At 44.0% G+C, this 26874-nt stretch overlaps 2 protein-coding genes across 2 annotated transcripts in view; one reads left to right on the top strand and one right to left on the bottom strand.

Moving 5' to 3' along the window:
* Nucleotides 1-737: 737 nt before the first annotated feature.
* EBP (EBP cholestenol delta-isomerase) lies at nucleotides 738-14074 on the bottom strand. Its single transcript, XM_082264408.1, has 5 exons — nucleotides 13926-14074; nucleotides 10872-11182; nucleotides 8079-8115; nucleotides 4856-4986; nucleotides 738-1187 (listed from the first exon to the last, which is right to left on the bottom strand). The coding sequence occupies exons 2-5, from the start codon at nucleotides 11170-11172 to the stop codon at nucleotides 964-966; spliced, it is 693 nt and encodes a 230-aa protein (XP_082120534.1). The 5' UTR covers nucleotides 11173-11182; nucleotides 13926-14074; the 3' UTR covers nucleotides 738-963.
* Nucleotides 14075-22083: 8009 nt separating this feature from the next.
* Nucleotides 22084-26874, top strand: part of PORCN (porcupine O-acyltransferase) — a 33342-nt gene continuing 28551 nt past the window's right edge. Inside the window, exons 1-3 of the mRNA XM_082263829.1 lie at nucleotides 22084-22212; nucleotides 22325-22498; nucleotides 23086-23278. Of these exons, the coding sequence (XP_082119955.1) occupies nucleotides 22363-22498; nucleotides 23086-23278 (329 nt within the window). The 5' untranslated portion in view covers nucleotides 22084-22212; nucleotides 22325-22362. The remainder of the gene's footprint in view (nucleotides 22213-22324; nucleotides 22499-23085; nucleotides 23279-26874) is intronic.

Genomic DNA, 26874 nt, shown 5'->3' on the forward strand with positions numbered 1-26874 from the left:
CCACCAACCCTGAGACATTGAGATTGATTTACAAAAAGGCAAACAGACTGTGCACTTTCCAAGAAAATTGCAGTTGCACTCACGTTCCCCAGAGCTTTGTAAAGAATACCCAATCAGGTGCAAGAAAATAAATAAATTGCCTGCACATGATTGGCTGATGGATTCAAGCAGAACTTTGCCACGTTCACTATGCTCTGGGGAAAATGAGTGCCACTGCATTGCAAAGTGCACAGTGTATTTGCCTTTAGCCCTCGTTCACACTAAACGAGCTTTGAAATCGTACGAGTTTATCTGAACTCGCACGATTTTAAAGCCGCAGTTCAGTCAGACTTTGGGGGGGCGACTTTAAAAGACATGTGTGCGGCTTCATGCACAGTTGTCTATTGAAACTGCCCCCGAAGTCACCAAAAGTAGTGCAGGAACTCCTTTTGGAAATCAGTGCGACGCCGCAAAGTTATCCCTCTGATGTTGGGACATTCTCTACTCTTACTGGCCACAGTCTAGCCCCCCTAAAGTCTGAATGACAGGTAACTGGCCCTTTGTTTGGAGATCCCGGTTTTAGAATTAAGTATCAATGTTCTTAACTGCATACAGCCTTATGGCAACCATCTTTTGGCTTTGCCTTTTTAGCCATTTTCTTGCCTACAGTGGTTCTACAAGACCTGGAAAACATTTTTTTGGTGTTTTTGGGGCGTTTTACTGCGGCCAAGTAAGGATCACACACAGTCTGAGCACAGTTGTGTAAAATGTGATATTAATGTCAAAGCTAAAAGTATGAACTAAACATTTCAAAAGCAGCAACTGTTACAAAAAAAAAAATAAAAATCTTCTTTTGACAAAGACTATGTCCATCTTGACAGATAAAACATGATAAAAGAATAACTGGGCACTGTACACAGCTCTGTATTTCAAATAACGGTCCTGTACTCTCTAAACAGGTTGTCCACTTTCTGTTGGCCACCTTCAGTTCCGTTTGGCCTTGCTTTTAGGCCGCGCAGCATCTGCTGTCCCTTGTACTTGGCTAAGGTTGACCCAGGCATCCACGATCAGCAAAAATGGGAAGATAATCCACAGAGCGTTCATGAATACAAAGTAAAACCAGAAATAGATCGGATGCCACATCTCGCTGTGACTGAAACCTTCCCGGTATTCTGTGTAGAAATACAGGACATCTCCATAAAGCTGACCTGCAAAGAAAGAGAAGAGAAGAGTCCTGATATTTGCAGACCTATTCAATCAATAAGTGCAGGATCAAAGAGTTAAGTGCAAAGTGCAATTCCTACAGCAACCAATTAAAACCTAACTAGTTCTAGTCTGACGTCAATAAATTGTTTTCCACTAGGTACTGAACTTTGCACTGTTTACTGTAAAAGACCACTGATGCCTGTTCCACTCATACTGAATGTCAATGGGAGGCACACAGTCTGTGCCAGCCTCCCCTAATAAAGGCTTTGACATTCTTCCATGTCATTGGAATGGGGACTCTATATAGAACACAGAGTTTTTTTTTCCCTGGAAATGAGTAGAAATATTTTTGTGCCCCATGTTTAGTTGTATAAAGCTATTAGAATAGCTCTTTATGAATATTTGCATTTTTCCAGGAGTTTAGTCAATATAAACATACAAAAAGCTATAGCTGGGTGCACTGAGGCAATCTGTAAATGCTTGCACTAGCACAAGTTTATTTATTTATTTCAGGTACTTATATTATATAGCGCCGTCAATTTATGCAGTGCTTTACATATACATTATACATTCACATCAGTCCCTGCCCTCAAGGAGCTTACAATCTAAGGTCCCTAACTCACATTCATACATACACATAATAAGGCCAATTTAGACAGAATTAAATTAAACTACCAGCATGTCTTTGAAGTGTGGAAGGAAACCGGAGTACCCGGAGGAAACCCACACAAGCACAGGGAGACCATGCAAACTTCAGGCAGGTAGTGTCGTGGTTGGGATTTGAACCAGCGACCCTTTTGCTGCTAGGCAAAAGTGCTAACCACTAAGTTGCTATATCTAGCCATGGAGACCATTCAAATTCTTCTGCCACATTCAACATGCATCCTATTACCAATATTCATTTACACTATAGGCCTTCTGTTTTAATTTTGCTATTATTTTTTATATTATTTTTTATGGTCCTATCATGTTATCCATATGTACTCCATTTATGTCCCCCTTTACTTGTCTTGTATTTATTGTACTTTATGTTAACTGCTATGGATATGTTAATAAACACATAATGTGTTGCTTCTTAATGCTTACCAGCAGATGTATATGTGATATATTATCATTATGTGTATACTGGTCACACCTCATGCAAAGTCCCACATTTTTTGAACATTATGTGTTCCCCTTTTTTCAAGTTGCTTTATCTTATAGGAATCTTAAGCCTGCCATACTTGGATTGAAATACGGCTGGTTCAACAGGGAACAGCCCAAGATTTGATCTATGCATGGGCAGACTGACTGTACCCAAGCTGATCCATCATCAATCAACTTGGATACAACCAGACTGTTGGATATTTTACATAAGATTACTGCTGGGGGCTATAACCTCTAGCAGTAATCGTGTTCTGCCAGCCAGGAAGGCTCCCCGTGCCCCCTGCCACATCCAACCCCCCCCACAGAACACAACAGCACTGTGGGAGGCATTCCACATTAACACAGAAAGAAACTTGGGTCATCTATCATCTATGGGCTGCTTTAGTGACAACTGAGGAAATTTCCTTTCACTTCCTATACAAGCGTCCCCTTCTGTGTCAGAGTGTGACAGTGGTGAACAATCAGTTCACAAACATCGAGACCACACTTGTATATATTGACGTTCATCACTAGGGATGCACCAATCCGACTTTTTTGGTCCAGATCCCAATCTTTTGCTTTGTGAAATTGCCGATCCCGATCCGGAAGTACTGTTTTGTGAGCTTATAACAAAATAATACTTCCGGATCGGTATCGGGATCGGCAGATACCTAGGAAATGTCCACATCACACAGCCAGTGATGTGGATACCGAAAAAAAACAGAAGAAGAATGCCTGCAACTGTAGAATTAGATGAGTAAAAGCTTTTTCTTTCTCCTATTGAAGTGATTGAGGGAGGGTCAGAAGCCTGGAGAGTAGTGACGCCCCGGATCGGCCCGTGGGTCTGCTAAATTTTACCGATCCCCGATCCAGCTATTTTGCCAGTATCGGGGCCAATATCCGATCCGAATATCGGATCGGTGCATCCCTATTCATCACTCTGCTCCTGTGTCACCAGATAACAATACCAGCGCTCCTATAGCCATGTCTTCAATTACTCACAAATTCTCATCAGCTTCAGCACTCACCAGAAATGTCAGTTTCACATGACTGAAGGTCTCCTAATGCTTAGGTTACAGCTTCCTGATCATCAATGCGTCTGCATTCTGGGCATTCGGCCCTTATAGGGCCCCTAAATGCGAGTACCATTCGATACAGCAAATGCAGCCTGCTATAGACATTGACAGGCTGCAGGCGGAGGAGCTGGATGCTGCACCCGTCCCTCCCGGGCTCACAAGAATGCTGGAAGGGACTCACAGCAGCTTGATGCCCCTGTGTGCATGGGCCCTAAACATAATTACAGCTGCAAATCCCCTACGACTTTCCACTTCTCCTCCAGTATATCGGGCAGCAACTTGATATACAGTCACAGACTTTAAAACAAACAATGCCAGCACAGTATAACACAGTATAATTTATTTAAAACAAAGTAAAAATAATTACAAACGCCAGTGCTAGCATGGCTGACATGTTTTAATCCAATAACTTTGATTTAATCCTATGACTGTGTGCCGAGTTCCTCTCCAATAAATTGGAGCAGAGTTGTAACGTCCTCTGTGATTAGAAACTGTAATCCTGTTTAGCTGGACTGCTGTGGAGTTAATGAATGACCAGAGAGCTAGAAGGAGGAATAACACGAAGCAATTTCTGTTGCTACAAGCAGGGCCGGCCCTAACATGGGTCCCGCTGGGTCCATTGGACCCAGGCAGCACTTGGGGAGGGGCAGCAAAATGATTCCCAAGATTTTTTTTCCAGCAGTTTTGTGTGTCATCAGTTTGCGGCGCGTTATGAGTTTCCTCATCTCATACTGCCATCTGTAGTGCAAGAGTATGAGGAGGCAGAGCGTTTCCTCTGGAGAATGTCCCTCACGTGATCATGGTGTGCACAATGACGTCAGAGACCAGTGCACTCCATTTCACGCAGGGCAGGCTGGAACTTCTAGGGCGGTGGCTTGCGGCAGACACAGGAGTGACAGGAGGACTGAGGACAGACAGTGGGTGTTTGGTGGACCGGTCTGGTGGTGAGTTATGGAAGAAGATAACAGTATATATAATATTTTATAAATGCTATATTTATATAAAAAATGGATGTGGGGGCCTTTTGGTGGGCATTATTATTTTAATTTTTTTTTTTTTTTTGGGGGGAGGGGGGCATTTCATTCTTGGACCCAGGCAGCACAATGTCTTGGGCCAGCCCTGGCTACAAGTGATTACCTGGAGAACTGATGATCGGGAGGCTGTAAGTCTCTATAGACCTTCAGAAACGTGGGTCTGACCTTTCTGGCGAGTGCTAAAGCTGATGGCTGTGTGTAATTGAAATAGCAGCTTTTGGGAGAACAATTATTGTACATTGGTCATCAAGACAGGAAGTGTGTAGGAATTTCCTTATATGGACACAGACCGCAATATAGATTTGACAAAGGTTCTAACACTTTCCAGTTCTAGGCAAAAGAGTAATTGGCTGTCATCACAACACAATGTTCACTGCTCTAGACTAGTCTATACATGGACTCAATGCCCAGTCCCCATGCACGCCTTCCCCTTACCAAGTGACACGATGAGCTGCAGCACGAAACGGTACGGCTTATTCTGCAAGAAGGAGAAGACAGTCCAGACGCTGAGCGGACCCCAGGCCAAGGCTGTGATGGTTTCCATGCAAACAGTGAAATTATCAGCTCTGTGGGAGGAATGGCAAGATATAAGATATCATGGAAAAGAACAAAAAGACAAGCTGATGTCTGAAAATAGTAATGAGAAGATATACTGTGCATCCGGAAAGTATTCACAGAGATTCACTTTTTCCTTATTTTGTTATGTTACAGCCTTTTTCCAAAATTGATTTAATTTATTTTTTTCCTCAAATTTCTGCAAATAATACCCCATAACTACAACATGAAAGACATTTGTTTGAAATCTTTGCAAATTTATAAAAAAATAAATAAAATGAAAAAAAAAAAAAATCTCATGTACAGAAGTATTCACAGACTTTGCTCAATACTTTGTTGAAGCACCTCTGGCACCAATTACAGCCTCAAGTCTTTTTGAGTATGATGCTACAAGCTTGGCACACCTATTTTTGGGCAGTTTCTCCCATTCTTCTTTGCAGGACCTCTCACGATCCATCAGGTTGGATGGGGAGCGTTGGTGCACAGCCATTTTCAGATCTATCCAGAGATGTTCAAACAGGTTCAAGTCTGGGCTCTGGCTGGGCCACTTAAAGCGGTAGTATACTAAAAAAAAAAAAAAAAAAACCCCTGCAAGACAAAGGCATAATGAGCTAGTATGCATCGCATACTAGCTCAATATGAAATACTGAACTTAGAACGAAGCCCGACACAGACCCCCGGACACCGCTGTGGGAGCTGACATGATCCCTCGGCATCTCTTTCAGGTTCGGCGGCTCCGGCGCTGTGAGTGGCCGGAGCCGCGATGACGTCACTCCCGCGCATGCGCGCGGGAGTCATTTTCTGGCACTTACTGGCAAGGAACTCTGAAGGTCCGCCGGACCTTCAGGGCGCATGCGCCGCTCGCGTCAGTGGCTGCATGCAGTGCAAATATCTCCTAAACCGTGCAGGTTTAGGAGATATTAATTGTACCTACAGGTAAGCCTTATTATAGGCTTACCAATAGTTAAAAGTCACAAAAAGTGGTATACTACTGCTTTAAGGACATTCACAGAGTTGTCCCATAACCACTCCTTTGTTATCTTGGCTGTGTGCTTAGGGTCGCTGTCCTGTTGGAAGATGAACCTTTGCCCCCGTCTGAGGCCCAGAGCGCTCTGGAGCAGGTTTTCACTAAGGATGTCTCTATACATTGCTGCATTCATCTTTCCCTCAATCCTGACAAGTCTCCCATTTCCTGCCGCTAAAAAACATCCCCACAGCATGATGCTACCACCACCATGCTTCACTGTAGGGATGGTATTGACCAGGTGATGAGTGGTGCCTAGTTTACTCCAGACATGACACTTGCCATTCAGGCCAAAGAGTTCAATATTTGTTTCATCAGACCAGAGAATTTTGGTCCTCTGAGAGTTTTTCAGGTGCATTTTGGCAAACTCCAGGTGGGTCGTCATGTGCCTGTTACTGAAGAGTGGCTTCTGTCTGCCCACTCTACCATACAGGCCTGATTGGTGGAGTGCTGCCAAGATGGTTATTCTTCTGGAAGATTCTCCTCTCTCCACAGAAAAATTCTGGAGCTCTGTCAGAGTGACTATCGCGTTCTTGGTCACCTCCCTGGCTAAGGCCCTCCTCCCCCAATTGTTCCGTTTGACCGGGCGGCCCGCTCTAGGAAGAGTCCTGGTGGTTCCAAACGTCTTCCATTTACGCATAATGGAGGGCACTGTGCTCACTGGGACCTCCAATGCTGCAGAAACTTTTCTGTACCCTTCCCCAGATCTGTACCTCGATACAAACCTGTATCGGAGGTCTACAGACAATTCCTTGGACTTCATGGCTTGGTTTGTGCTCTGACATACACTGTTAACTGTGGGACCTTATATAGACAGGTGTGTGCCTTTCCAAATCATGTCCAATCAACTGAATTTACCACGGGGGTGGACTCCAATCAAGTTGTAGAAACATCTCAAGAATGATCAGTGGAAACAGAATGCACCTGAGCTCAATTTTAAGTGTCATGGCAAAGGCTGTGAATACTTATGTACCTGTGATTTTTTTCTTTTTTTATACTTAATAAATTTGCAAAGATTTCAAACAAATTTCTTTCATGTTGTCATTATGGGGTGTTGTTGTAGAATTTTGAGGAAAATTAATGAATTGAATCAATTTTGAAATAAGGCTGTAACATAACAAAATGTAGAAAAAGGGGGCGAGCGCGCGCCGCCGGAGGCGCACTCCCGCCCCCGCTCGCTCACTGGGATCCCCGCGCGTGTGACCGGCGGACACGATGTCCGCCGGTGACTCGCGATCGTCAGTTACAGAGGGAGAAAGGCAGGCGGCTAATGTAAACAAAAGCCGCCTGTCATTCTCCCTTGTGTAACAGCAGAGATCATATGGTCCTGCTATGTAGGATCATAGATTTCTGCTGTTACATGAAAAGCCACATCCCTGCACAGTAAGAATCACACCCCTAGGGACACACTTAACCCCTCCTTCTCCAATAAAGTTAACCCCTTCCCTGCCAGTGTCATTTTTACAGTAACAGTGCATATGTATAGCACTGATTACTGCAGTAATGTCACTAATACCCCCAAAAGTGTCAAAAATGTCAGTCAAGGGTCCGATCTGTCAGCCGCAATGTCGCAGTCCCGCAAAAAAAAAAAAAAAATCGTAGATCGCCGCCATTACTCGTTAAAAAAAAAAAAAAAAAATGACAAAAATCTTTCCCTTAGTTAGTAAACGCAATAAACAAATTAGCCTAAAATGTTAAAAAATTTTGATTTTTACATTTTTTTGGGGGGAATTTCATATAAAAAAATTTGAAAAAGATTGTTATTTTTGCAAAATTGTCGCTGTTTTTTTGTTTATAGCGCATGATCAAAAAAATCGCACAGGTGATCAAATACCACCAAAAGAAAGCTCTGTTTGTGGGAAAAAAAGGACGTCAATTTCATTTGGGTTGCACAACCGCGCAATTGTCCGTTAAGGTCACGCAGTGCCGAATCGCAAAATAGGCCCTGGTCAGGAAGGGGGTAAAATCTTCCGGGGCTTAAGTGGTTAATGTCTGGGCCTTCTAAATGCAGTGCTGCTATTCTTCATCAGGATTTGAGTAAGAAACAAATATTCATAGGTGGCACCTCCTGATACTCACATAATGTATCTGCTGTCTCCTTTGCCATATTCCTTCCCTAAAATGAGATACAACGGAAAGATCAATGATAAGCATAGTGGACATTGTACAGAAAAATACATAAACTGTCGGAGCTAAACTCTCTTTTTAGGGATGCACCGAATAATCGGCGGCCGAACATTATTCGGCCGAAAATAGGGAAAATGGCACTTTCGGTGTTCGGCCGAATAAATCAAAAGGCCGAATAATTTAAGCCGAACAATGTCTCTCACCTCATTGCGGCTCGCGGTCCTCTATTATGTCCTCTGCAGTAACCCTCTGATATGTATCTCTGTAGCTTCCGCCCTGACCGCGGCTCGCGGCTCCCTTCCCGCTGGTGTCCTGTCCGGCCGCGTAGGGGGGTGTGACGTCACGCGCGCGTCCCGCCCCCTGCTCCTGACTGGCGGCTCCTTCACACTTGGTCCACGCCCCGCCCCCCCTGTTCGCGGCATTTGGCTCTGGCTGCAGTTATAGAGGTATGTGATGTGCAGCTGAGCACATTTGGGAGAGAAGAATACAGTTGCTGGCAGCTGCACAAGCATTAGTGTGCAGACTGCCATATGTTGTTGCCACAGTGCCCTATAAAGTGCCCCTTGACATAAAATGTGGCCATCAGCGTGCCCCTTATTTTATGCTAAGGGACATGCTGATGAGCATATTTTATGTTAAGGGGCACTCTGATGGGCATATTTCATTTTAAGGGGCACGCTAATGGGCATATTTTATGTTAAGAGCAATGCTGATTTAAATGTTTTGTTTTGCCCATCAGAGTGCCCCCTAACATAAAATGTGCCCATCAGCGTGCCCCCTGACATAAAATGTGCCCATCAGCGTGCCCCCTGACATAAAATGTGCCCATCAGAGTGCCCCCTAACATAAAATGTGCCCATCAGAGTGCCCCCTAACATAAAATGAGCCCATCAGCGTGCCCCTTATTTTATGCTAAGGGACATGCTGATGAGCATATTTTATGTTAAGGGGCACTCTGATGAGCATATTTTATGTTAAGGGGCACTCTGATGGGCATATTTTATGTTAAGGGGCACGCTAATGGGCATATTTTATGTTAAAAAATGCGAAACACCGCGTTCGGTATTCGGCCTTCGGCCTTCGGCCAAGCATTTTATTATTATTCGGCTTCGGCTTCGGCCAAGAATTTCATTTCGGTGCATCCCTATCTCTTTTTATTTAAAAAGACTTGATGTCTTCTTGTAATACTGATCTAAAAACTATAATGTTATCCTAAAGCAAATAATTCCAGGCGGCTGCACTTTCAGGTGACAAGTAGTTAACAGATAGAGGAGGGGACAAAGAGGTAGGATGCGTTTTGCTCAAATGTTAGCGCTTAGTCATTACCAGGGTGGATAAAAATCAATGATTTTGTAAATAAAAATATCATATAGTGTCCTGATTATCAGTGCAGTTAATCTGTGCCCACTAGTGCTGCCAATCAGTGCCCACCAGTGATGGCTGCCATTGCCCATCAGTGCAGCCTCATCACACATCAGTGAAGAAGAAAAATTACTTATTTGCAAAATTCTATAACAAGTACTAAGAAAATAAATTATTTTCTTTTTCAAAATTTTCGATATTTTTTAGTTTGTTTAGCAAAAAATGAAAAAACCCAGTGGGGAATTAATACCACCAAAAGAAAGCTCTATCTGCCTCAAAAAATGATAAAAAAAATAAGATTGGGTACAGTGTTGCATGACCGCGAAATTGTAAAAACTGAAAATTGGCCTAGGCAGGAAGGGGGTGAAAGTGCCCTGTAGGCAAGTGCAGGGCCGGGACAAGGGGTGGGCAGGAGGGATGGCTGCCCTGGGAGCAATGGTTTATTGCAGGGGTGGGGGCGCCTTAACCCTAACCCTAAGGGAAGGGGGAGCGCAGTTTGGTATCTTTGCCCTGGGCGCTGGGTACCTTGTCCCGGCACTGGGCAAGTGGTTAAAGAATATACAAAGCCAAAACGTTTTTTACTAAATTTTGTAAAGAGTAGGAAAAAGTTATAATCCTTTTTTTTTTTTTTTTGCTTTCTGTGATATATTGAAGAAGCAGATGTCCCTTGGTTTCCTGTTGCAAAAACACAACAGGTAATGAGAGGAAATCCCTCCAATAAAAGATTAAATTCCCTCTTAGACAGCTGACACTGGACCAGGTGTCCCCACTGGAATATTTACCCTCACCTCCTGTTTCAGTGACAACTGCAAAATTTGGACAAACTGACAGGGTGAATTTTCCCAGTGGGTACACAGACAGTGATAAAAACCTGACAGGTGTCAAAGCCCTTCCCTACTCTATCGAAGAAAAAAAAAAGTTTTTGCGTTTAGATGCATTTTAAAGTATAACTTCTTTTTTTAGGATAGAGTGGAGAGGGATTAGAACCTCTGTCAGTTTGTATTGCTGTCTGTATCTCCATTAGGGAGATTCACCCTCTCTATTTGTCCTGTTTACCATTATCATTGAAAGGGAAGGTAAAAAAAAAAAAAAAATCCCAAATTTTGGGTTGTCCCCAGAAAAGTAATAAAGGGGAAAACTTCCAATGGGGACACTAGTTCTGGTGACCTGAGGGTCCCCAATAAATTCCCTGAATCTGCAGGGATTTCCCCTCTCTTGCTGTTTGGCTATGGGACAGGAAGTGAAGATAAATCTCCCCAACAGAACACAGATGGCGAAAAAACTCTGACAGGGGTTATAACCCTCCCTTACTCTATCCAAAATGAAAAAAAATAAAATAAAAAAATGTGCCTAAAGTTCTACTTTAAATCTTATTCCACTTACACAGCTGTGAAAGGAATGCCTGGTCCCTTGGAATGATGGGATAGTAGAGAGCGAACCACCCTTCAATGACACCATGGATGAAACCACAGACCATGAACCAGCAGAGGACGAGACGACGAACAGTGCTGATCCCAACAACCCGGCCAGCCAGGAACCAGGTCCCAACCAGAAACACCCCGGATACTGAGAACAGGAAGGCCAAAATCTCCCACATGGCGCGATCATTGGGTCGGTAACCCTCGATGTGCAGATCACGAGGCCAGTAAGGGTGAGGAATGGGTGCCCCTGCTTCCGGTGCCATGTTGCTTTTTCTGTGGAAGAAAGGTTAAAATGTCAATAGTGAACTGACAAAGTAAATAGGAACTGCTGATGTATTCCCCAGCTACCAATACCACTTTGCTTTAGCCTACCACGTGCTGGGACAACAAGAGTCTAATTGGCTGGTCTGGGCAGCACAGAAAGTTCAAAGTCAGAGCTTCACAAAGTATTGAACTCATTGGAAACCATGATAGCCTGTGGATTGCATACCTCCCAACTTTTTGAGCTGGGATGGGAACGAGGGACACCTATTAGTAAAAGAATGCAGACATAGGACACACCCCCTTGCCTCGCCCCTTTCACACTTGTGCGACTTGTCCTGCGATTTGGGGCTGCAAAGTCGCATGACAAGTCGTACTTCATGATTTCCAATGAGTACTGTTCATATCTGTGCGACTTCAAGTTGCAACGACTTCAAAGTAGTCCCTGCACTACTTTGGTCCAACTTTGATGCGTTTTGAGGTCCATAGACATAGGCATAAGGTCCAGTCAAAATTGCGGCAAAAAAATTGCTATAAAATCGCATTACTTTTAGGTCGCACAAGTGTGAAAGGGGCCTAAAGGAAAATTATACAAAAAAAAAAAATGATGAGTTAAAGTGTAAGTCCACCCTAACACTAAAATCCCTGCATCTACAGACATTTACGATCTAACACTAACCTATCTAGCCCTGTAAAGAAGAAATCAGTATACAAACCTTTTTTGAAGCCAATCCGGTCTCCAGTGGCGGAAGCTCGGCAGAGGACACAGCAGATAATGGATGTGAAATGAATGAGGAGTGACGTCACCCTCAGACTTACTATAGGGCTTAAGTTGTTGGCTGCCTCTTCTGCACACACCACCACAGCGAAACCGCGGCTGACAGTTCAGCACGGGACGAGACCGGATCGGCTTCAAAAAAGGGATATATAGCGATTTCTTCTTTACAGGGCTAGATAGGTTAGTGTTAGATCGTGGATGTCTGTAGATGCAGGGATTTTAGTGTTAGGGTGGACTTATCCTTTTACCACTACTGTTCCGTTATATTGGCTTTTTAAATACACAAATGCAGCAATTTAGAAAATGTAGAAAACTACATTAAGGGCCAGTTCACACAATAAAAACGCAGTTCGGATGCGTTCCAGATGCTTTTCTGCATGTGCATTTTTTATGCGCTCCAGTGCATTTGACGCATTTTTGGTGCGTTTTTGATGCAGTCCAGTGCATTTCCCCCCCCCCCCTCTTTTTTCTTAATCTTAAAGCGGAATTCCACCTAAAACAAAAAAAACAAAAAATACATAAAAATACTCCCGGGACAGTCAGGGCTAGTGCATTCCACAATGGATAGCCTCTGATCTGTCCCGGGTTGCACTTACCTTTTAGAAGAAATACTTACCTTGAAAATGTCTTCTCCAGCGCTGCCATCTCAGGTGTGGGCAGCTGAAGCCAGCGTGATCCTCTTCTGCGTCCTCTACCGTCCTCTTCGGTCCCACGATGCACTGCACCGGCCCCGCTGTCACTTCCGGGGCTGCAGCGTCATCCCTGCACAGCTTCTGGGCATGCCCAGAAGCTGTTTAGCAAGGTATGACGGCGCCTGCACCGGAACTGACGTCGGGGTCGGTGCAGGCGCATTGATTCCTGGGAGCGATGACGTTCAGCTCCCAGGAATCATTGCAAGCCAGGAAGTGACGACTCGCCGTGGCCGCCGAGGGAGGAAGAGGTAACCAGGTAAGTAAAAAAAAAAAAATTGCGATTATTCATTTGTTTTTCAGGTGACCCGGAGCAAGAGGATGGACCGAAGTTACATTTTAGGGTGGAACTCCGCTTTAAATAAAGACATGTGGTTCCAGTGCGTTTGGTGCATTCCAGTGCATTTTTGATGCATTTTACAGCGTTCCAGTACATTTCAGTGCAGGAAAAAAATGCATGTTCTACTTTTTCTGGAACTGGAACGCACTGGTGAGAACTATGCCATTAAAAAACCATATAACCTACTTTCCATGCGTTTTTAATGCAGAAAAAAACGCACTGGACTGCATGTGGTGTGAACTGGCCCTGAAACAAATTCTATAAATTGCTGGGACATTAATAATCATGATATTGTATCGACCTAGCCAATATTACCAGACTAATTTTTTCTTCATAGTCACCTATTTGAACCCTCTTCATCTAATACTCCTGAGGAAGCCGCACAGGCGAAACGTGTTGGAAGTAGCTCTGCCCTCCTACGTGCACATTGGTTACACTGTATACACAGTGAATCTGTGGGAGAGATCGAGCTTCTTTATACTGAGGGGGGTGACTTTATTATGGATTGGATTGTCCAATGAATGTGTGTAATATTGTGCATTGATTTAATTTGTTACGATTGATATTACTAATGAATTGTAATCTTTTTGGATATGAATAAAGTTAGAATGTTTAAGATTTCTGTATCTTTTTTGCTGAATGGGGTAGCCAACACTGTTAAAGCCTCGTTTTCTTCTCCCTTTGTGACATTATATCATCCATACAAATATTGTGAGTAATAATGTGGGGGATCTTTTATATGTGGAAGTGGGAGGGGGTCCTTATAACTAGATTTCCAAATGCACTGCAAAACCCTGCATACAGTCAGGACTTCTCTGCAATGGCATGCTTTATAACAGAGGCAGGAAATGTTCTACAGGAAGAAACCTCTAGCAAATGATATTATACCATATGATCATTATATACTGTATATTATATAGAAATGAAAGGCTGAGCATGTAGACTTACTTGTGTCCTCCTGATTGCTCTGTCCCTCCAGTCAATCCAGCTCTTCTCTATAACCTGCATCTTCCTGCATAGAGTATAGCACTTCCCACGCCTACTGTCACCTTTCCTCCAATCGTATCACGGGTCTGTCATGTGCCATCCAACCACAGCGCTTCATTTCAAGCAACACCTTGTCGACCCATTTAAAAGGCCCGCTGCCCTATTGGTCTAAATGAAGGGGGGGGAGGTCACTCCCCGTGGTCAATGAACCTCGCAAGACGCTCGTTCCACGCCGTCTGGTTGGTCGATGAGTGGAGAAAGAAACCGGGCCAGGCTGTGATTGGCTTAATTCTGCAGCTGGCAAGGCGTCCGCTCCTCCCTGTGTATCACCATGGCAGGGGAGCAATACTACTACTAAACTCTAGGGGCAGTGCTGAGCGGCGAGAAAGCCTGTCGCCTAATGTTTAGGCGGCCATTTTATCGGTTAGAAGGAGAAATCGCAAACCAGGTGCATACATAGGCTGGCCATAAATGATACAATTTTCTTATTCAATTTCCTTTAGATTTACCTTCAACTATGTAGTGAAGAGGGCCTGCCTGTTTGCATATGAATTGAAAGTGTTTAGGTGTGACCTCATACTATATTGTTTTGGTAAATCTAAAGGAAAACTATAGACGAAAATTGTATAATGTATGGCCAGCCATACTGTGTTTATATTTCACCTGACTGCCCCCTCACTACCAAAAGAATGGAGCAGGTGGGTTGGTTTTACCCCCTTAATGACCAGGCCCTTTTTTGCAATTCGCCACTGCGTTACATTAACGGACAATTGCGCGGTCGTGCGAAGCTGTATCCAAATAAAATTGATGTCCTTTTACCCCCCACAAATAGAGCTTTCTTTTGGTGCTATTTGATCACCTCTGTGGTTTTTATTTTTTGCGCTATAAACGAAAAAAGGCCGACAGTTTTAAAAAAAAAAAACAATATTTTTTACTTTCTGCTATAAAACATTCCCAATAAAAAAATGTAAAAAAGCAAATGTATTCATCAATTTAGGACAATTTGTATTCTGCTACATATTTTTGGTAAAAAAAATCCCAAGAAGTGTATAGTGATTGGTTTGAGCAAAAGTTATCGTGTCTACAAACTAGGGGATGGAGTTATGGAATTTTTATTGTTTGTATTTATTTATTTCAGGTACTTATATAGCGCTGTCAATTTACGCAGCACTTTACATATACATTGTATTTTTTATTTTTTTTTACTAGTAATGATGGTGATCAGCGATTTTAAACGGGACTGCGACATTACGGCGGACAAACCTGACACTAAGTGACACTTTTTGGGGACCAATGACACCAATACAGTGATCAGTGCTAAAAAAAATACACTGTCACTGTATAAATGACACTGTCAGGGAAGGGGTTAACATCAGGGGCGATTAAAGCTTTAGACGTGCTCCTAGGGAGTGCTTTCTAACTGTGTGGGGGATGGCTTAACTGGAGGAAGACAGAGATCCATGTTTCTGCTTAGCAGAAACACAAGATCCCCATCTTCCTCTGTGACAGGGTGGCAGTCTGCCTTGTTTACATAGACAGACCACCGTTCTGCCTCTCCTCTGAATGATCAGCGGGACCCAATGCGTCCAATCACAGCGGGATCGGGTCGCCGGCAGCGCATTCGCCCCAGACCCAGAAAACAAGCCGATGTACAGGCACATCGGTTCACGCAGGAGGGCCGCCCTGCCAAAGTATATCTGCGCAGGGCAGTCCTCAAGTGGTAATAGAACAGGGCAGCTAAGGGTGTTTCAATATGGACTTGGGTAAGAAGTCTCTTTCCTCCTACTACATTTTCCTTCATGTACACACCGATCAGCCATACCTTTATTACCCACTGACACGTGGCAGAAAAAATAAATGGGTGTCGCGGTTTGTTGTGTATGGGACTGTGTATCTGCAGTGGTCAGGGTGCCCATGGTGACCCGTGTCTACAGCCAAAAGTGCCTATAATGGTCATGTGAACATCAGAACTGGAGCATGGAGTAATGGATGAAGGTGGCCTGGTCTGATGAATCATGTTTTCTCTTACATCACATGGATGGTTGGGTGCATATCTGTTGCTTACTTGAGGAAGAGGTGGCACTAGGATGCAGTATGGGAAGAAGTCCAGATGGGCGGAGGCAGTGTGATGCTATGGGAAATGTTCTGCTGGAAAACCTTGGGTCCCGCTATTCATGAGGATGTTACTTTGACACATACCACCTACCTACAGTAAACATTGTTGGTGACCAAGTACACCCCTTCATGAAAACAGTATGGCAATGGCCTCTTTCAGCAGGATAATGCAAGCTGCCACGCTGCACAAAATTTTTTGAGACACACAATGAGTTTGAGGTGTTAACTTGGCCTCCGAATTCTCCAGTTCTCAGTCCAATTAAGCATCTGTGGGATGTGCAGGAAAAACAAGTCCGATACACGGAGGCCCCACCTCACAACTTAAAGCGGAGTTCCACCCTGGGTATACTTTTTTTAATAAAAATACCCCCGGGACAGTCAGGGCTAGTACATTCCACAATGGCTAGCCTCTGATCTGTCCCGGGTTGCACTTACCTTTTAGGAGAAATACTTACCTTGAAAATGTATAGTCCAGTGCTGCCATCTCAGGTGTGGGCAGCTTGAAGCCAGCGCGATCCTCTTCTGCGTCCTCTTCCGTCTTCTTTGGTCCCACGATGCACTGCACCGGCCCCGCCGTCACTTCCGGTGAGCGCGCGTCATCCCTCCACAGCTTCTGGGCATGCCCAGAAGCTGTTTAGAAGGGAATGACTCGCGCGCACCGGAACTGACGCCGGGGCCGGTGCAGGCGCATTGATTCCTGGGAGCGATGACGTTCAGCTCCCAGGAATCATTGCAAAGCCAGGAAGTGACGAATCGCCGTGGCCGCCGAGGGGAGGAAGAAGGAAGTAAGGTAAGTATATTTTATTCTATACGAGGTAAGTAAAAAAAAAAAAAAAATTGCGATTATCTATTTGTTTTTCAGGTGACCCGGAGCGAGAATATGGAGGTAAGTATAAATTTAAGGTGGAACTCCACTTTAAGCTGGCCATAGACGGTGCGATTTTCTTTCCTGTAACCAAATTGCTCAATTCCCCCATTGATACAGTCAGTGTTGATGGGAGAATGCCTCCCCGAAGAGCTATTGTGTTCTCCCTGCCAAGGAGTGTTCTCCCAGGTGCAGGGAGCCGTCCTTGCCACCGAGAGAACACACAATAATTACTGCTAGCGGCTATGGCAACTAGAAATAATCACATGGAATATCCGACATGCTGGTTGTACCCAGTCTTTCAATCAACTTAGGTACAATCAGCCTGCCCATACAGGGTTCTAATCTTGGCTGGTCCTGCTGAACCAGCTGAGATACAAACCGTCTATGGCCAGCTTTACAGGACTTAAAGCGGATCTTCACTGCATCTGAGCACCAAAAACGCTATTTAATTCATTTTTAATATTCAAAGTAAACTCCTCCATTCATCCATGTCTCCATGTTTTATTTTGGTGAGAAATCTCCTTGAAAAACTCCCCCCTAGGATTTCTGGCCGTGGGCATCTTAAGTAAGGGCAAATAATTCATGTAGCATTTACTTCCTGCCCTTAGCTCAAGGGCCTTAGAAAACACCTCCTCCCCTCCTGAAGACTCCTGGGATGTATGACATAATTTGCCTAGGCATGGAAACCAGGAAGTAACTGAAGAAATGTAAAAAAAAAAAAAAAAAAGTTTAAAACAAGTAAATATGATATACTTTCCTATCTTTTTACTAATGCTAGCAGCATGAGAAGTAAAAAAATTAATGTTGGTTGGGAGAGTGAAGTTCTATTTTAACCACTTTAACACCGGAGGATTTGGCTGCTCAATGACCAGGCCCTATTTTGCGATTCGGCACTGCGTTACTTTAACGGACAATTGCGCGGTCGTGTGACGCTGTATTCAAACAAAATTGACGTCCTTCTTTTCCCCACAAATAGAGCTTTCTTTTGGTGCGATTTTTATTTTTTGCACTATAAACAAAAAAATAGTGACAATTTTGAAAAAATAATATTTTTCACATTCTTTTATACGAAATTCTAAAAAACAAAATGTAAAAATCAAAATTTTTTAACATTTTAGGCCAATTTGTTTTCTGCTACATATTTTTGGTATAAAGCCAAAGTTATTGCGTTTACTAACTATGGGAAAGATTTATGTCATTTTTATTGTTTTTTTTTTTACTAGTAATGGTGGCGATCTGCGATTTTTTGCGGGACTGCGACATTGCGGCGGACAGATCAGACCCTTGACTGACATTTTTGACACTTTTGGGGGTACCAGTGACATTATTACAGTAATCAGTGCTAAAAATATGCACTGTTACTGTAAAAATGACACTGGCAGGGAAGGGGTTAACTGTACTGGTGATTAAGGCGTTAAATGTGACCCTAGGGGCGTGATTCTAACTGTAGAGGGGCGTGGCTTGTGAGATCTTTACAGAGACAATGTGATCCTATATAGCAGGATCACATAGCCTCTGTGATCATCTAAGGGAGAATGACAGACGGCTGTGTTTACATCAGCCGTCTGTCCTTCTCTGTCAGCGCCGGCGGCCATTGGAGCCGCCTGTCACACGCACTGGCTCCCCAGCTAAGGGGGGGGGGCGAAAGCGTGCTGGCGGCGGGGCACGCTCGCCCCCTAGAGTCTCCTGAGCGAGCGACGTAATACTACGTCACTTTGCCCAGGAGCGGCTGCCTGCCGCAGCAAAACTGCGGTGGGCGGTCGCTAAGTGGTTAAAGGAAAAGTACACTCCTGTGACCCGTTTTAAGCAGGCCGAAGCCCGCTGTCGGCTGACGTCACAGAGCCGGTCCAGGCTCGGGAAAGATCGTGACAATTGAGTCGGGATTCCTGGACCAGCACCCAGCTCAGCCTCTCAGTGCTCCAATGAGTGTGTGAGTGTGTGTGTGGGGGAGGAGCAGAGAGCTGTGACTGACAGTCACCAGCTCTCTGCTCAGGGAGCTCTGAGGACCTAGAGATCGGCGGTGTTTGATCGCTCGGTTCTCAGTGTTAGAGGTGCCGGGGAAAGGATCTGTTACTGATGGTTTGGTGCCAGATGTCCCAGAATAATTCAGAGGTCTAGTGGAGTCCATGCGGTGATGGGTCAACGCTGTTTTGGTGCCAGAAACAATATTACTAATCAATATTAGATAGGTGGCCATATAGTTATGGCTGATTGGTATACATTTTTGGAAGCGGGTACGCTGCACCCATGTGAGATAACAAAATGTGACCCCAGATGACAGACGATTCCATGGAGATGGAGGGAATACAATCACCAGCCCCTTTTTAGGCACATTTGTTCAATTAATTGATAACACAAATTGCCAATCAGCCAATCACATGGTGGCAACATAATGCATTTAGGCATTTAGACGTGATGGAGATGACTTGCTGAAGTTAAAACTGCGCATCAGAATAGGGAAGAAAGGGGATTTAGGTGACTTTGAACGTGGCATTGTTGTTGTTACCAAATGGGCCGGTCTGAATATTTAAAAAACTGCTGACCTACTGGGATTTTCACACACAACCATCTCTAGGGTTTACAGAGAATGGTCAGAAAAAGAGAAAATATCCAGTGAGCGATGTGTTGTGTGGACGAAAATGTCTTGTTATTGTCAGAGGTCAGAGAAGAATGGGCAGGCTCAAATAACCACTCGTTACAACGAAGGTATGCAGAATACTATCTCTGGATGCACAACACATTGAACCTTGAAGCAGATGGGCTACAGTGGCAGAAGACCACACCAGGTGCCACTCCTGTCAGTTAAGAACAGGAAACTGAGGCTACCATTTGCACAAAATTGGACAATAGAAGATTGGAAAAACGTTGCCTGGTCTGATGAGCCTCAATTTCAGCTAGCTCAGTTTTGACATTCAGATGGTAGGGTCAGAATTTGACATAAACAACATGAAAGCATGGATCCATCCTGCCTTGTATCAACATTTCAGACTGGTGGTGGTGTAATGGTGTGGGGGATATTTTCTTTGCACACTTTAGGCCCCTTAGTACCAACTGAACATCTTTTAAATGCCTCAGCCTACCTGAGTATTGTTGCTGACCATGTCCATCCCTTTATGACTACAGTGTACCCATCTTCTGTTGGCTTCTTCCAGCAGGATAATGCTCCATGTCACAAAGCTCAAATCATCTCACCACTGGTTTCTTCAACATGACAATGAGATCACTGTACTCCAATGGCCTCCACACTCACCAGATCTCATCCAATAGGGCACCTTTGGGATGTGGTGGAACGGGAGATTGACATCATGGATGTGCAGCCAACAAATCTGCAGCAACTGCGTGATGCTATCATGTCACTATGGAGGAAAATCTGAGGAATGTTTCCAACCTTGTTGAATCTATGCCATGAAGAATGAAGGCAGTTCTGAAGGCAAAAGGAGGTCCAACCCGGGACTAGCAAGGTGTACCTAATAACGTGGCCGGTGAGGGTATACAGTGCATCCGGAAAGTATTCACAGCTCTTCACTTTTTCCACATTTTGTTATGTTACAGCCTTATTCCAAAATAGATTAACCACTTTAGCCCCGGAGGATTTGGCTGCTCAATGACCAGGCCCTATTTTGCGATTTGGCACTGCGTAAATTTAACGGACAATTGCGCGGTTGTGCGATGCTGTACCCAAACGAAATTGACGTCCTTTTTTTCCCACAAACAGAGCTTTCTTTTGGTGGTGTTTGATCACCTGTGCGATTTTTTTTTTGCGCTTTAAACAAAAAAAGTGCGACACATTTGAAAAAAATAACAACATTTTTCACATTTTTTTATATGAAATTTTCAAAAAAAAAAAAAGTTAAAAATCAAACATTTTTAACATTTTAGGCCATTTTGTTTTCTGCTACATATTTTTGGTAAAAAAAATTGCAATAAGCGTATTTTGATTGGTTTGCACAAAAGTTATTGCGTTTACTAACTACAGGAAAGATTTATGTCATTTTTATGGTTTTTTTTAAACTAGAAATGGCGGCGATCTGCAATATTTTTTGCGGGACTGCGACATTGTGGCGGACAAATCGGACCCCTGACTGACATTTTTTACACTTTTGGGGGTAACAGTGACATTACTACACTAATCAGTGCTAAAAAATATGCACTGTTACTGTAAAAATGACACTGGCAGGGCTAACATTACTGGTGATCAAGGGGTTAAGTGTGTCCTTAGGGGCGTGATTCTAATGGTCATGGGGCGTGGCTTGTGAAGTAATCACAGAGACATGTGATCCTATATAGCAGGATCGCATAGCCTCTGTGCTTACATCAGGGAGAATGACAGATGGCTGTGTTTACATCATCCGTCTGTCTTTCTCCCTCTGCTGCAGGAGATCGTGAGTAGCCGGCGGACATCGGAGCCGCTGGTCACATGCGCTGGCTCTCCAAGGAACGTGCGGGAGCGCGCCACCGGCGCTGCGCGCGCGCTCGCCCCCTAGAGTCTCCTGAGCGAGTCTGTAGAATTTTGAAGAAAATAATGAATTTAATACATTTTGGAATAAGACTGTAACATAACAAAATGTGTAAAAAGTGAAGCGCTGTGAATACTTTCCGGATGCACTGTATAAGTAGAAGTATAACCAATATCTACATGCAATAGCAAATTTCGACACTAGATGGCAGCAGAATCGAATGCCAAAAGAAGAATGCAGACGTGTTTCATTGTAACCTCATGGAGATAATGTTATGGTATGATCAGTAATCCATGGATTCTTGTATTTACAGTGACACGATGCTGTCCCTTATACACGAGGCACTAGGCATTCTCTGCACACGTCTATTCTTTTCTTTACATTTTCAATGCTGTGTCTCCCTACTAATCCCACCCCTCCCTCAATCCCATTGGCTCGTGTTCCTGGCAATCACCAAAAACCTTGACAGTCTGGGTCATTGGCATGTTCCTGCACTCTGATTGGTCTAGCTGTGTAGTTCCTGGTCTCGGATTAGTCAGACAGTATTGCTTTTGCTCGGTGGCATGCAGGCTTTGCTAATTTTTTAGGCTTTGATTGGCGAGTCTGCATCTGTCCTGCTCTGTTATTGGACAGGCATGGCTCTGTTTGGATTGGGCTATGAGCTGTAGTCCTGGTTATTGATTGGTGCATTTTTCCTCTGGTCTCCTCTCATTTGTTAAGACTAAGCACTGTTGATGAAAGCATCCCCCTTTCCTGGGGAGAGAATGAGAGAAGGGATGGAATAGAGCAGAATTGGAGCTGTTGCTGGGTAATATATCTGTGCCTTTATTTCTGATCATGTTCTGTATTTCTATGGATCTGTATAGATATACATGCCTTTCTGTACAGTGGATGATGGAATGTGTGTTTGCTGCCTGCAGGTTGTGACCGCTGAACCCCCATTTTTCCAGGACCAGACATGGCCGCCTTCAGCCGCAGGGAGTTCTACGAGCAACTGCTCCATGGCTGCGTTATTCCCACCGCTCTGCAAGGGCTGGAGCAGATCTGGGTGCTGCTACTCATGTGCCTGGGCTGTCGGGTGCTCTGGAGGCTGGGTGAGATCCTCTATGTATAGCTTGGGATGGCCACATTCACCAAAATGCTGATATTAGAACTGTCTGGCCTGTACATGACCAACTGTCATTTTTAATGCTAGGCTAGAAAGTAAAAAGGGTCCAGCTGATTGGTGGCCCCAAGCAACACAGATTTCTTATTTCAGATGATTTGGTAAACGAGGCCCTGTGATTGGTAAACATCGCATGTAAGCACTGATTTAAAAAAGTTTGCATCAAAGGAGACTGTCAGGGGCGAAATTTAGGCTGCTGTTGCTGACCTGTGTGAAAATGCTAGTTGCCCGTCTGTCATGCTGATAATCTGGCTTTAATACTTCTTTAGTATTCAGCATTTCTGACTTCAATGTTTGCTTGCTTGATCCAGATCAGTTACTCTGAAAGTATTAAAGCCAGGAAGCCGGCATGTTTTGAAGGACGTTAGCAAAGTCAGCCTTTGTATTTCTATAATGACAGATTTTCCTTAGGAGATTGCTTACACTTTGTAAATGGCGGTAATCAGGAGTACAGTGGAATTTCTTTGCAGATTGCATTTGTATGAAACCGACTTTTATTGTTCTCCATCCCTGCAGGCCTCCCGTCTCATATCAAACACCTGTTTACAATCGCCGGTGGTTTCTTCTGCCTCTATCACTTCTTCCGCCTGCAGATGATCTGGGTGGTCCTCATGAGCCTGCTGTGTTACCTGGTCCTGTTCCTGTGCCGGCACTCTCAGCACCGCGGGGTCCTCCTCTCCATCACCGTCCTGATCTACCTCCTCATGGGGTGAGAAGCCAGTGCTCTGAAAATCAGCAAGCTCAAAGCAACCAATCAGAATTTGTTTCACTAGTATTTCCAAAACTGAAATCTGATTGGCTGCAATGTGTTCCTACAATTTGCACATAGTCTTTTCTTCACTTTGGGGATGTCACAGGTGCAATGTTAGCATGTACATTTCATATCTTGATCTGTGACATTCCGGAAGTGTACAGGTTGAAGAGCCATCACAAAAAGCAATTGACCCCTGCGCTTGAGGGGTGGCTAATATCCCAAAAAATGCAATTTAGGTCTGATTGAAGTTATTCCGGCTGTGCTGCCACTCTCAACGGGTCGTGGTAACCCAAACAGGTTCTGCAAAAGGAATAAACAGAGGGCACACCAGCCTAGCGCATTATCTTTAAAACAGTTTATTGTAAACATACGTACACATTATACTCCGAAGACAATTATGAAACATGGGCAAGTATAAGCAATATGGGACCACCGAAGATCTCCACTGGGCATCATCTGCTACCGCAGGCCGTGGAAGGATATGCACCTCCAAAAAAACCATTTACGCGTTTCGGGGTGTTCCCCCTTCATCAGAGCTAGGTAGCTCTGATGAAGGGGGAACACCCCAAAATGCGTAAGCCTTTTTTTGGAGGTCCACATCCTTCCATGGCCTGCGGTAGCAGATGAAGCCCAGTGGAGATCTTCGGTGGTCCCATATTGCTTATACTTGCCCACAATTTTCACAATTGTCTTCTGAGTATAATGTGTACGTATGTTTACAATAAACTGTTTTAAAGATAATGCGCTAGGCTGGTGTGCCCTCTGTCTATTCCTTACTTATTGAGTATTTAACTCTTGCACTGTGAGGAGAAATTTTCTTTTCTCCCTTTATCAGAGAGTGTAGACCACTGATTTCCTCATTGATGATCATGCTATCATTCAAACACAAGCAGTAACTTGTGTAGTACAGTAAATATATACACAGTATCTCACAAAAGTGAGTACACCCTCACATTTTTGTAAATATTTTATTATCTTTTCATCTGACAACACTGAAGAAATGACACTTTGCTACAATGTAAAGTAGTGAGTGCACAGCTTGTATAACAGTGTAAATTTGCTGTCCCCTCAAAATAACTCAGCACACAGCCATTAATGTCTAAACCGCTGGCACCAAAAGTGAGTACACCTCTAAGTGAAAATGTCCAAACTGGGCCCTAAGTGTCAATATTTTGTGTGGCCACCATTATTTTTCAGCACTGCCTTAACCCTCTTGGGCATGGAGTTCACCAGAGCTTTACAGATTGCCACTGGAGTCCTCTTCTACTCCTCCATGACAACATCACAGAGCTGGTGGATGTTAGAGACCTTGCACTTCTCCACCTTCTGTTTCAGAATGCCCCACAGATGCTCAAGAGGGTTTAGGTCTGGAGACATGCTTGGCCAGTCCATCACCTTTACCCTCAGCTTCTTTAGCAAGGCAGTGGTCATCTTGGAGATGTGTTTGGGGTCGTTGTCATGTTGGAATACTGCCCTGCGGCCCAGTCCCCAAATAGAGGGGATCGTGCTCTGCTTCAGTATGTCACAGTACATGTTGGCATTCATGGTTCCCTCAATGAACTGTAGCTCCCCAGTGCCGGCAGCACTCATGCAGCCCCAGACCATGGCACTTCCACCACCATGCTTGACTGTAGGCAAGACACACTTGTCTTTGTACTCCATCTGAACCAAATAAGTTTATCTTGGTCTCATCAGACCACAGGACATGGTTCCAGTAATCCACGTGCTTAGTCTGTTTTTTCTTCAGCAAACTGTTTGCAGGCTTTCTTGTGCATCATCTTTAGGAGAGGCTTCTGGGATGACAGCCATGCAGACCTATTTGATGCAGTGTGCAGCGTATGGTCTGAGCACTGACAGGCTGACCTCCCCCCCCTTCAACCTCTGCAGCAATGCTGGCAGCACTCATACGTCTATTTCCCAAAGACATCCTCTGGATATGACGCTGAGCACGTGCACTCAACTTCTTTGGTGTGAATGGGGAGTAGGTGTGTTAAATTTGGGGTTAGTGGAAATTTGGTTAGTGGAAGCTGTCCTGTTAAACCGCTGTATGGTCTTGGCCACCGTTCTGCAGCTCAGTTTCAGCATCTTGGCAATCTTCTTATAGCCTAGGCCATCTTTATGTAGAGCAACAATTCTTCAGAGAGTTCTTTGCCATGAGGTGCCATGTTGAACTTCCAGTGACCAGTATGAGAGACTGAGAGCGATAACACCAAATTTACACACCTGCTCCCCATTCACACCTGAGACCTTGTAACACTAGCGAGTCACATGACAACGGGGAGGGAAAATGGCTAATTGGGCCCAATTTAGACACCTTCACATAGGGGTGTACTCACTTTTGTTGCCAGCGGTTTAGACATTAATGGCTGCGTGTTGAGTTGTTTTGAGGGAACAACAAATGTACACTGTTATACAAGCTGTACACTCACTACTTTACTTTGTAGCAAAGTGTCATTTCTTCAGTGTTGTCACATAAAAAGATATATAATATTTACAAAAATGTGAGGGGTGTACTCACTTTTGTGAGATACTGTATGTATTCTTGCTTATGGAAAAGGACCTGTTAACAACCAGCTTTTAAAAGTAGATTATTATTGCCAGTAGCACCTTCTTAAATATTGGGAATAAAATTGGATCCTCCAGTGTCTTTTGGTCGCACGCTATACCAATGTAACGCAAAGGTAAATAAGTGTATGCTATATTCCTAAAACATTTCAGTAACCTCATATTTATGGCAAAACAGCACAGATATATTACTAAGCACCAAAATAATTTTGTACATAAAAGCCATTCAATAATACCAACCAGGCACAAAATGCACATCCAATGGGCTTATACACAGTGTCATGTGGTCAGGTTATCTGAGGTATAGAAGTGACCAGTATTTAACAGCACCCCACTGTTGTAATACAGACCAGTACATCAAAATAGACCTGTTATGGAGCAGTACTCAGCTGAGACACTTCCTCCAGATATTTAAGAGGGCTAACTTTATTCCATGTTGGCTGATGCAGTTCGCACCCAAGTGCCGCCTATCTAAAGAACCTTCGAGACACATGCTGTCACTTATGTATGGACTCTTTACTATGCTATCTGACACTTCCTACCTGCAATTTGAACACCACTGGGAATCAGACCTGGGTATCCCTTTCACTCCCAAACAAGTAGATAAGTTCCTTCATTTTGCACACAAATCTTCCATAGCAAATCAATACCAGATAACGGGATAGAAGATCCAGTCCAGATGGTACTGGGTCTCTTATTTGTTGCATAAAATGGAGAAGACCCAGATACATGTTGGGTGCTACTTGTTTGTGGTGGGCACAATCTTACATGTCTTCTGGCATTACCCTAAAATTTGGCCCTGGGAGGACGTGGCTGCAACTATAAAGCATTTAACTTCAGTAGACCTCAGTGGTAGTCCCATGGCTTGCCTTCTCCATCTAATCTAAAGACCCATCCAAAAGTACAAAATAGATTGGTTATATTTGAAGAAACCTCAGAGTTCCCTGTGTATTACACATATAGTCAGTGCAGATATAGTCAGTGCA

The sequence above is a fragment of the Pelophylax lessonae genome (genome assembly GCF_965119305.1).
Source record: "Pelophylax lessonae genome assembly, chromosome: 7".
Lineage (NCBI taxonomy): Eukaryota > Metazoa > Chordata > Amphibia > Anura > Ranidae > Pelophylax > Pelophylax lessonae.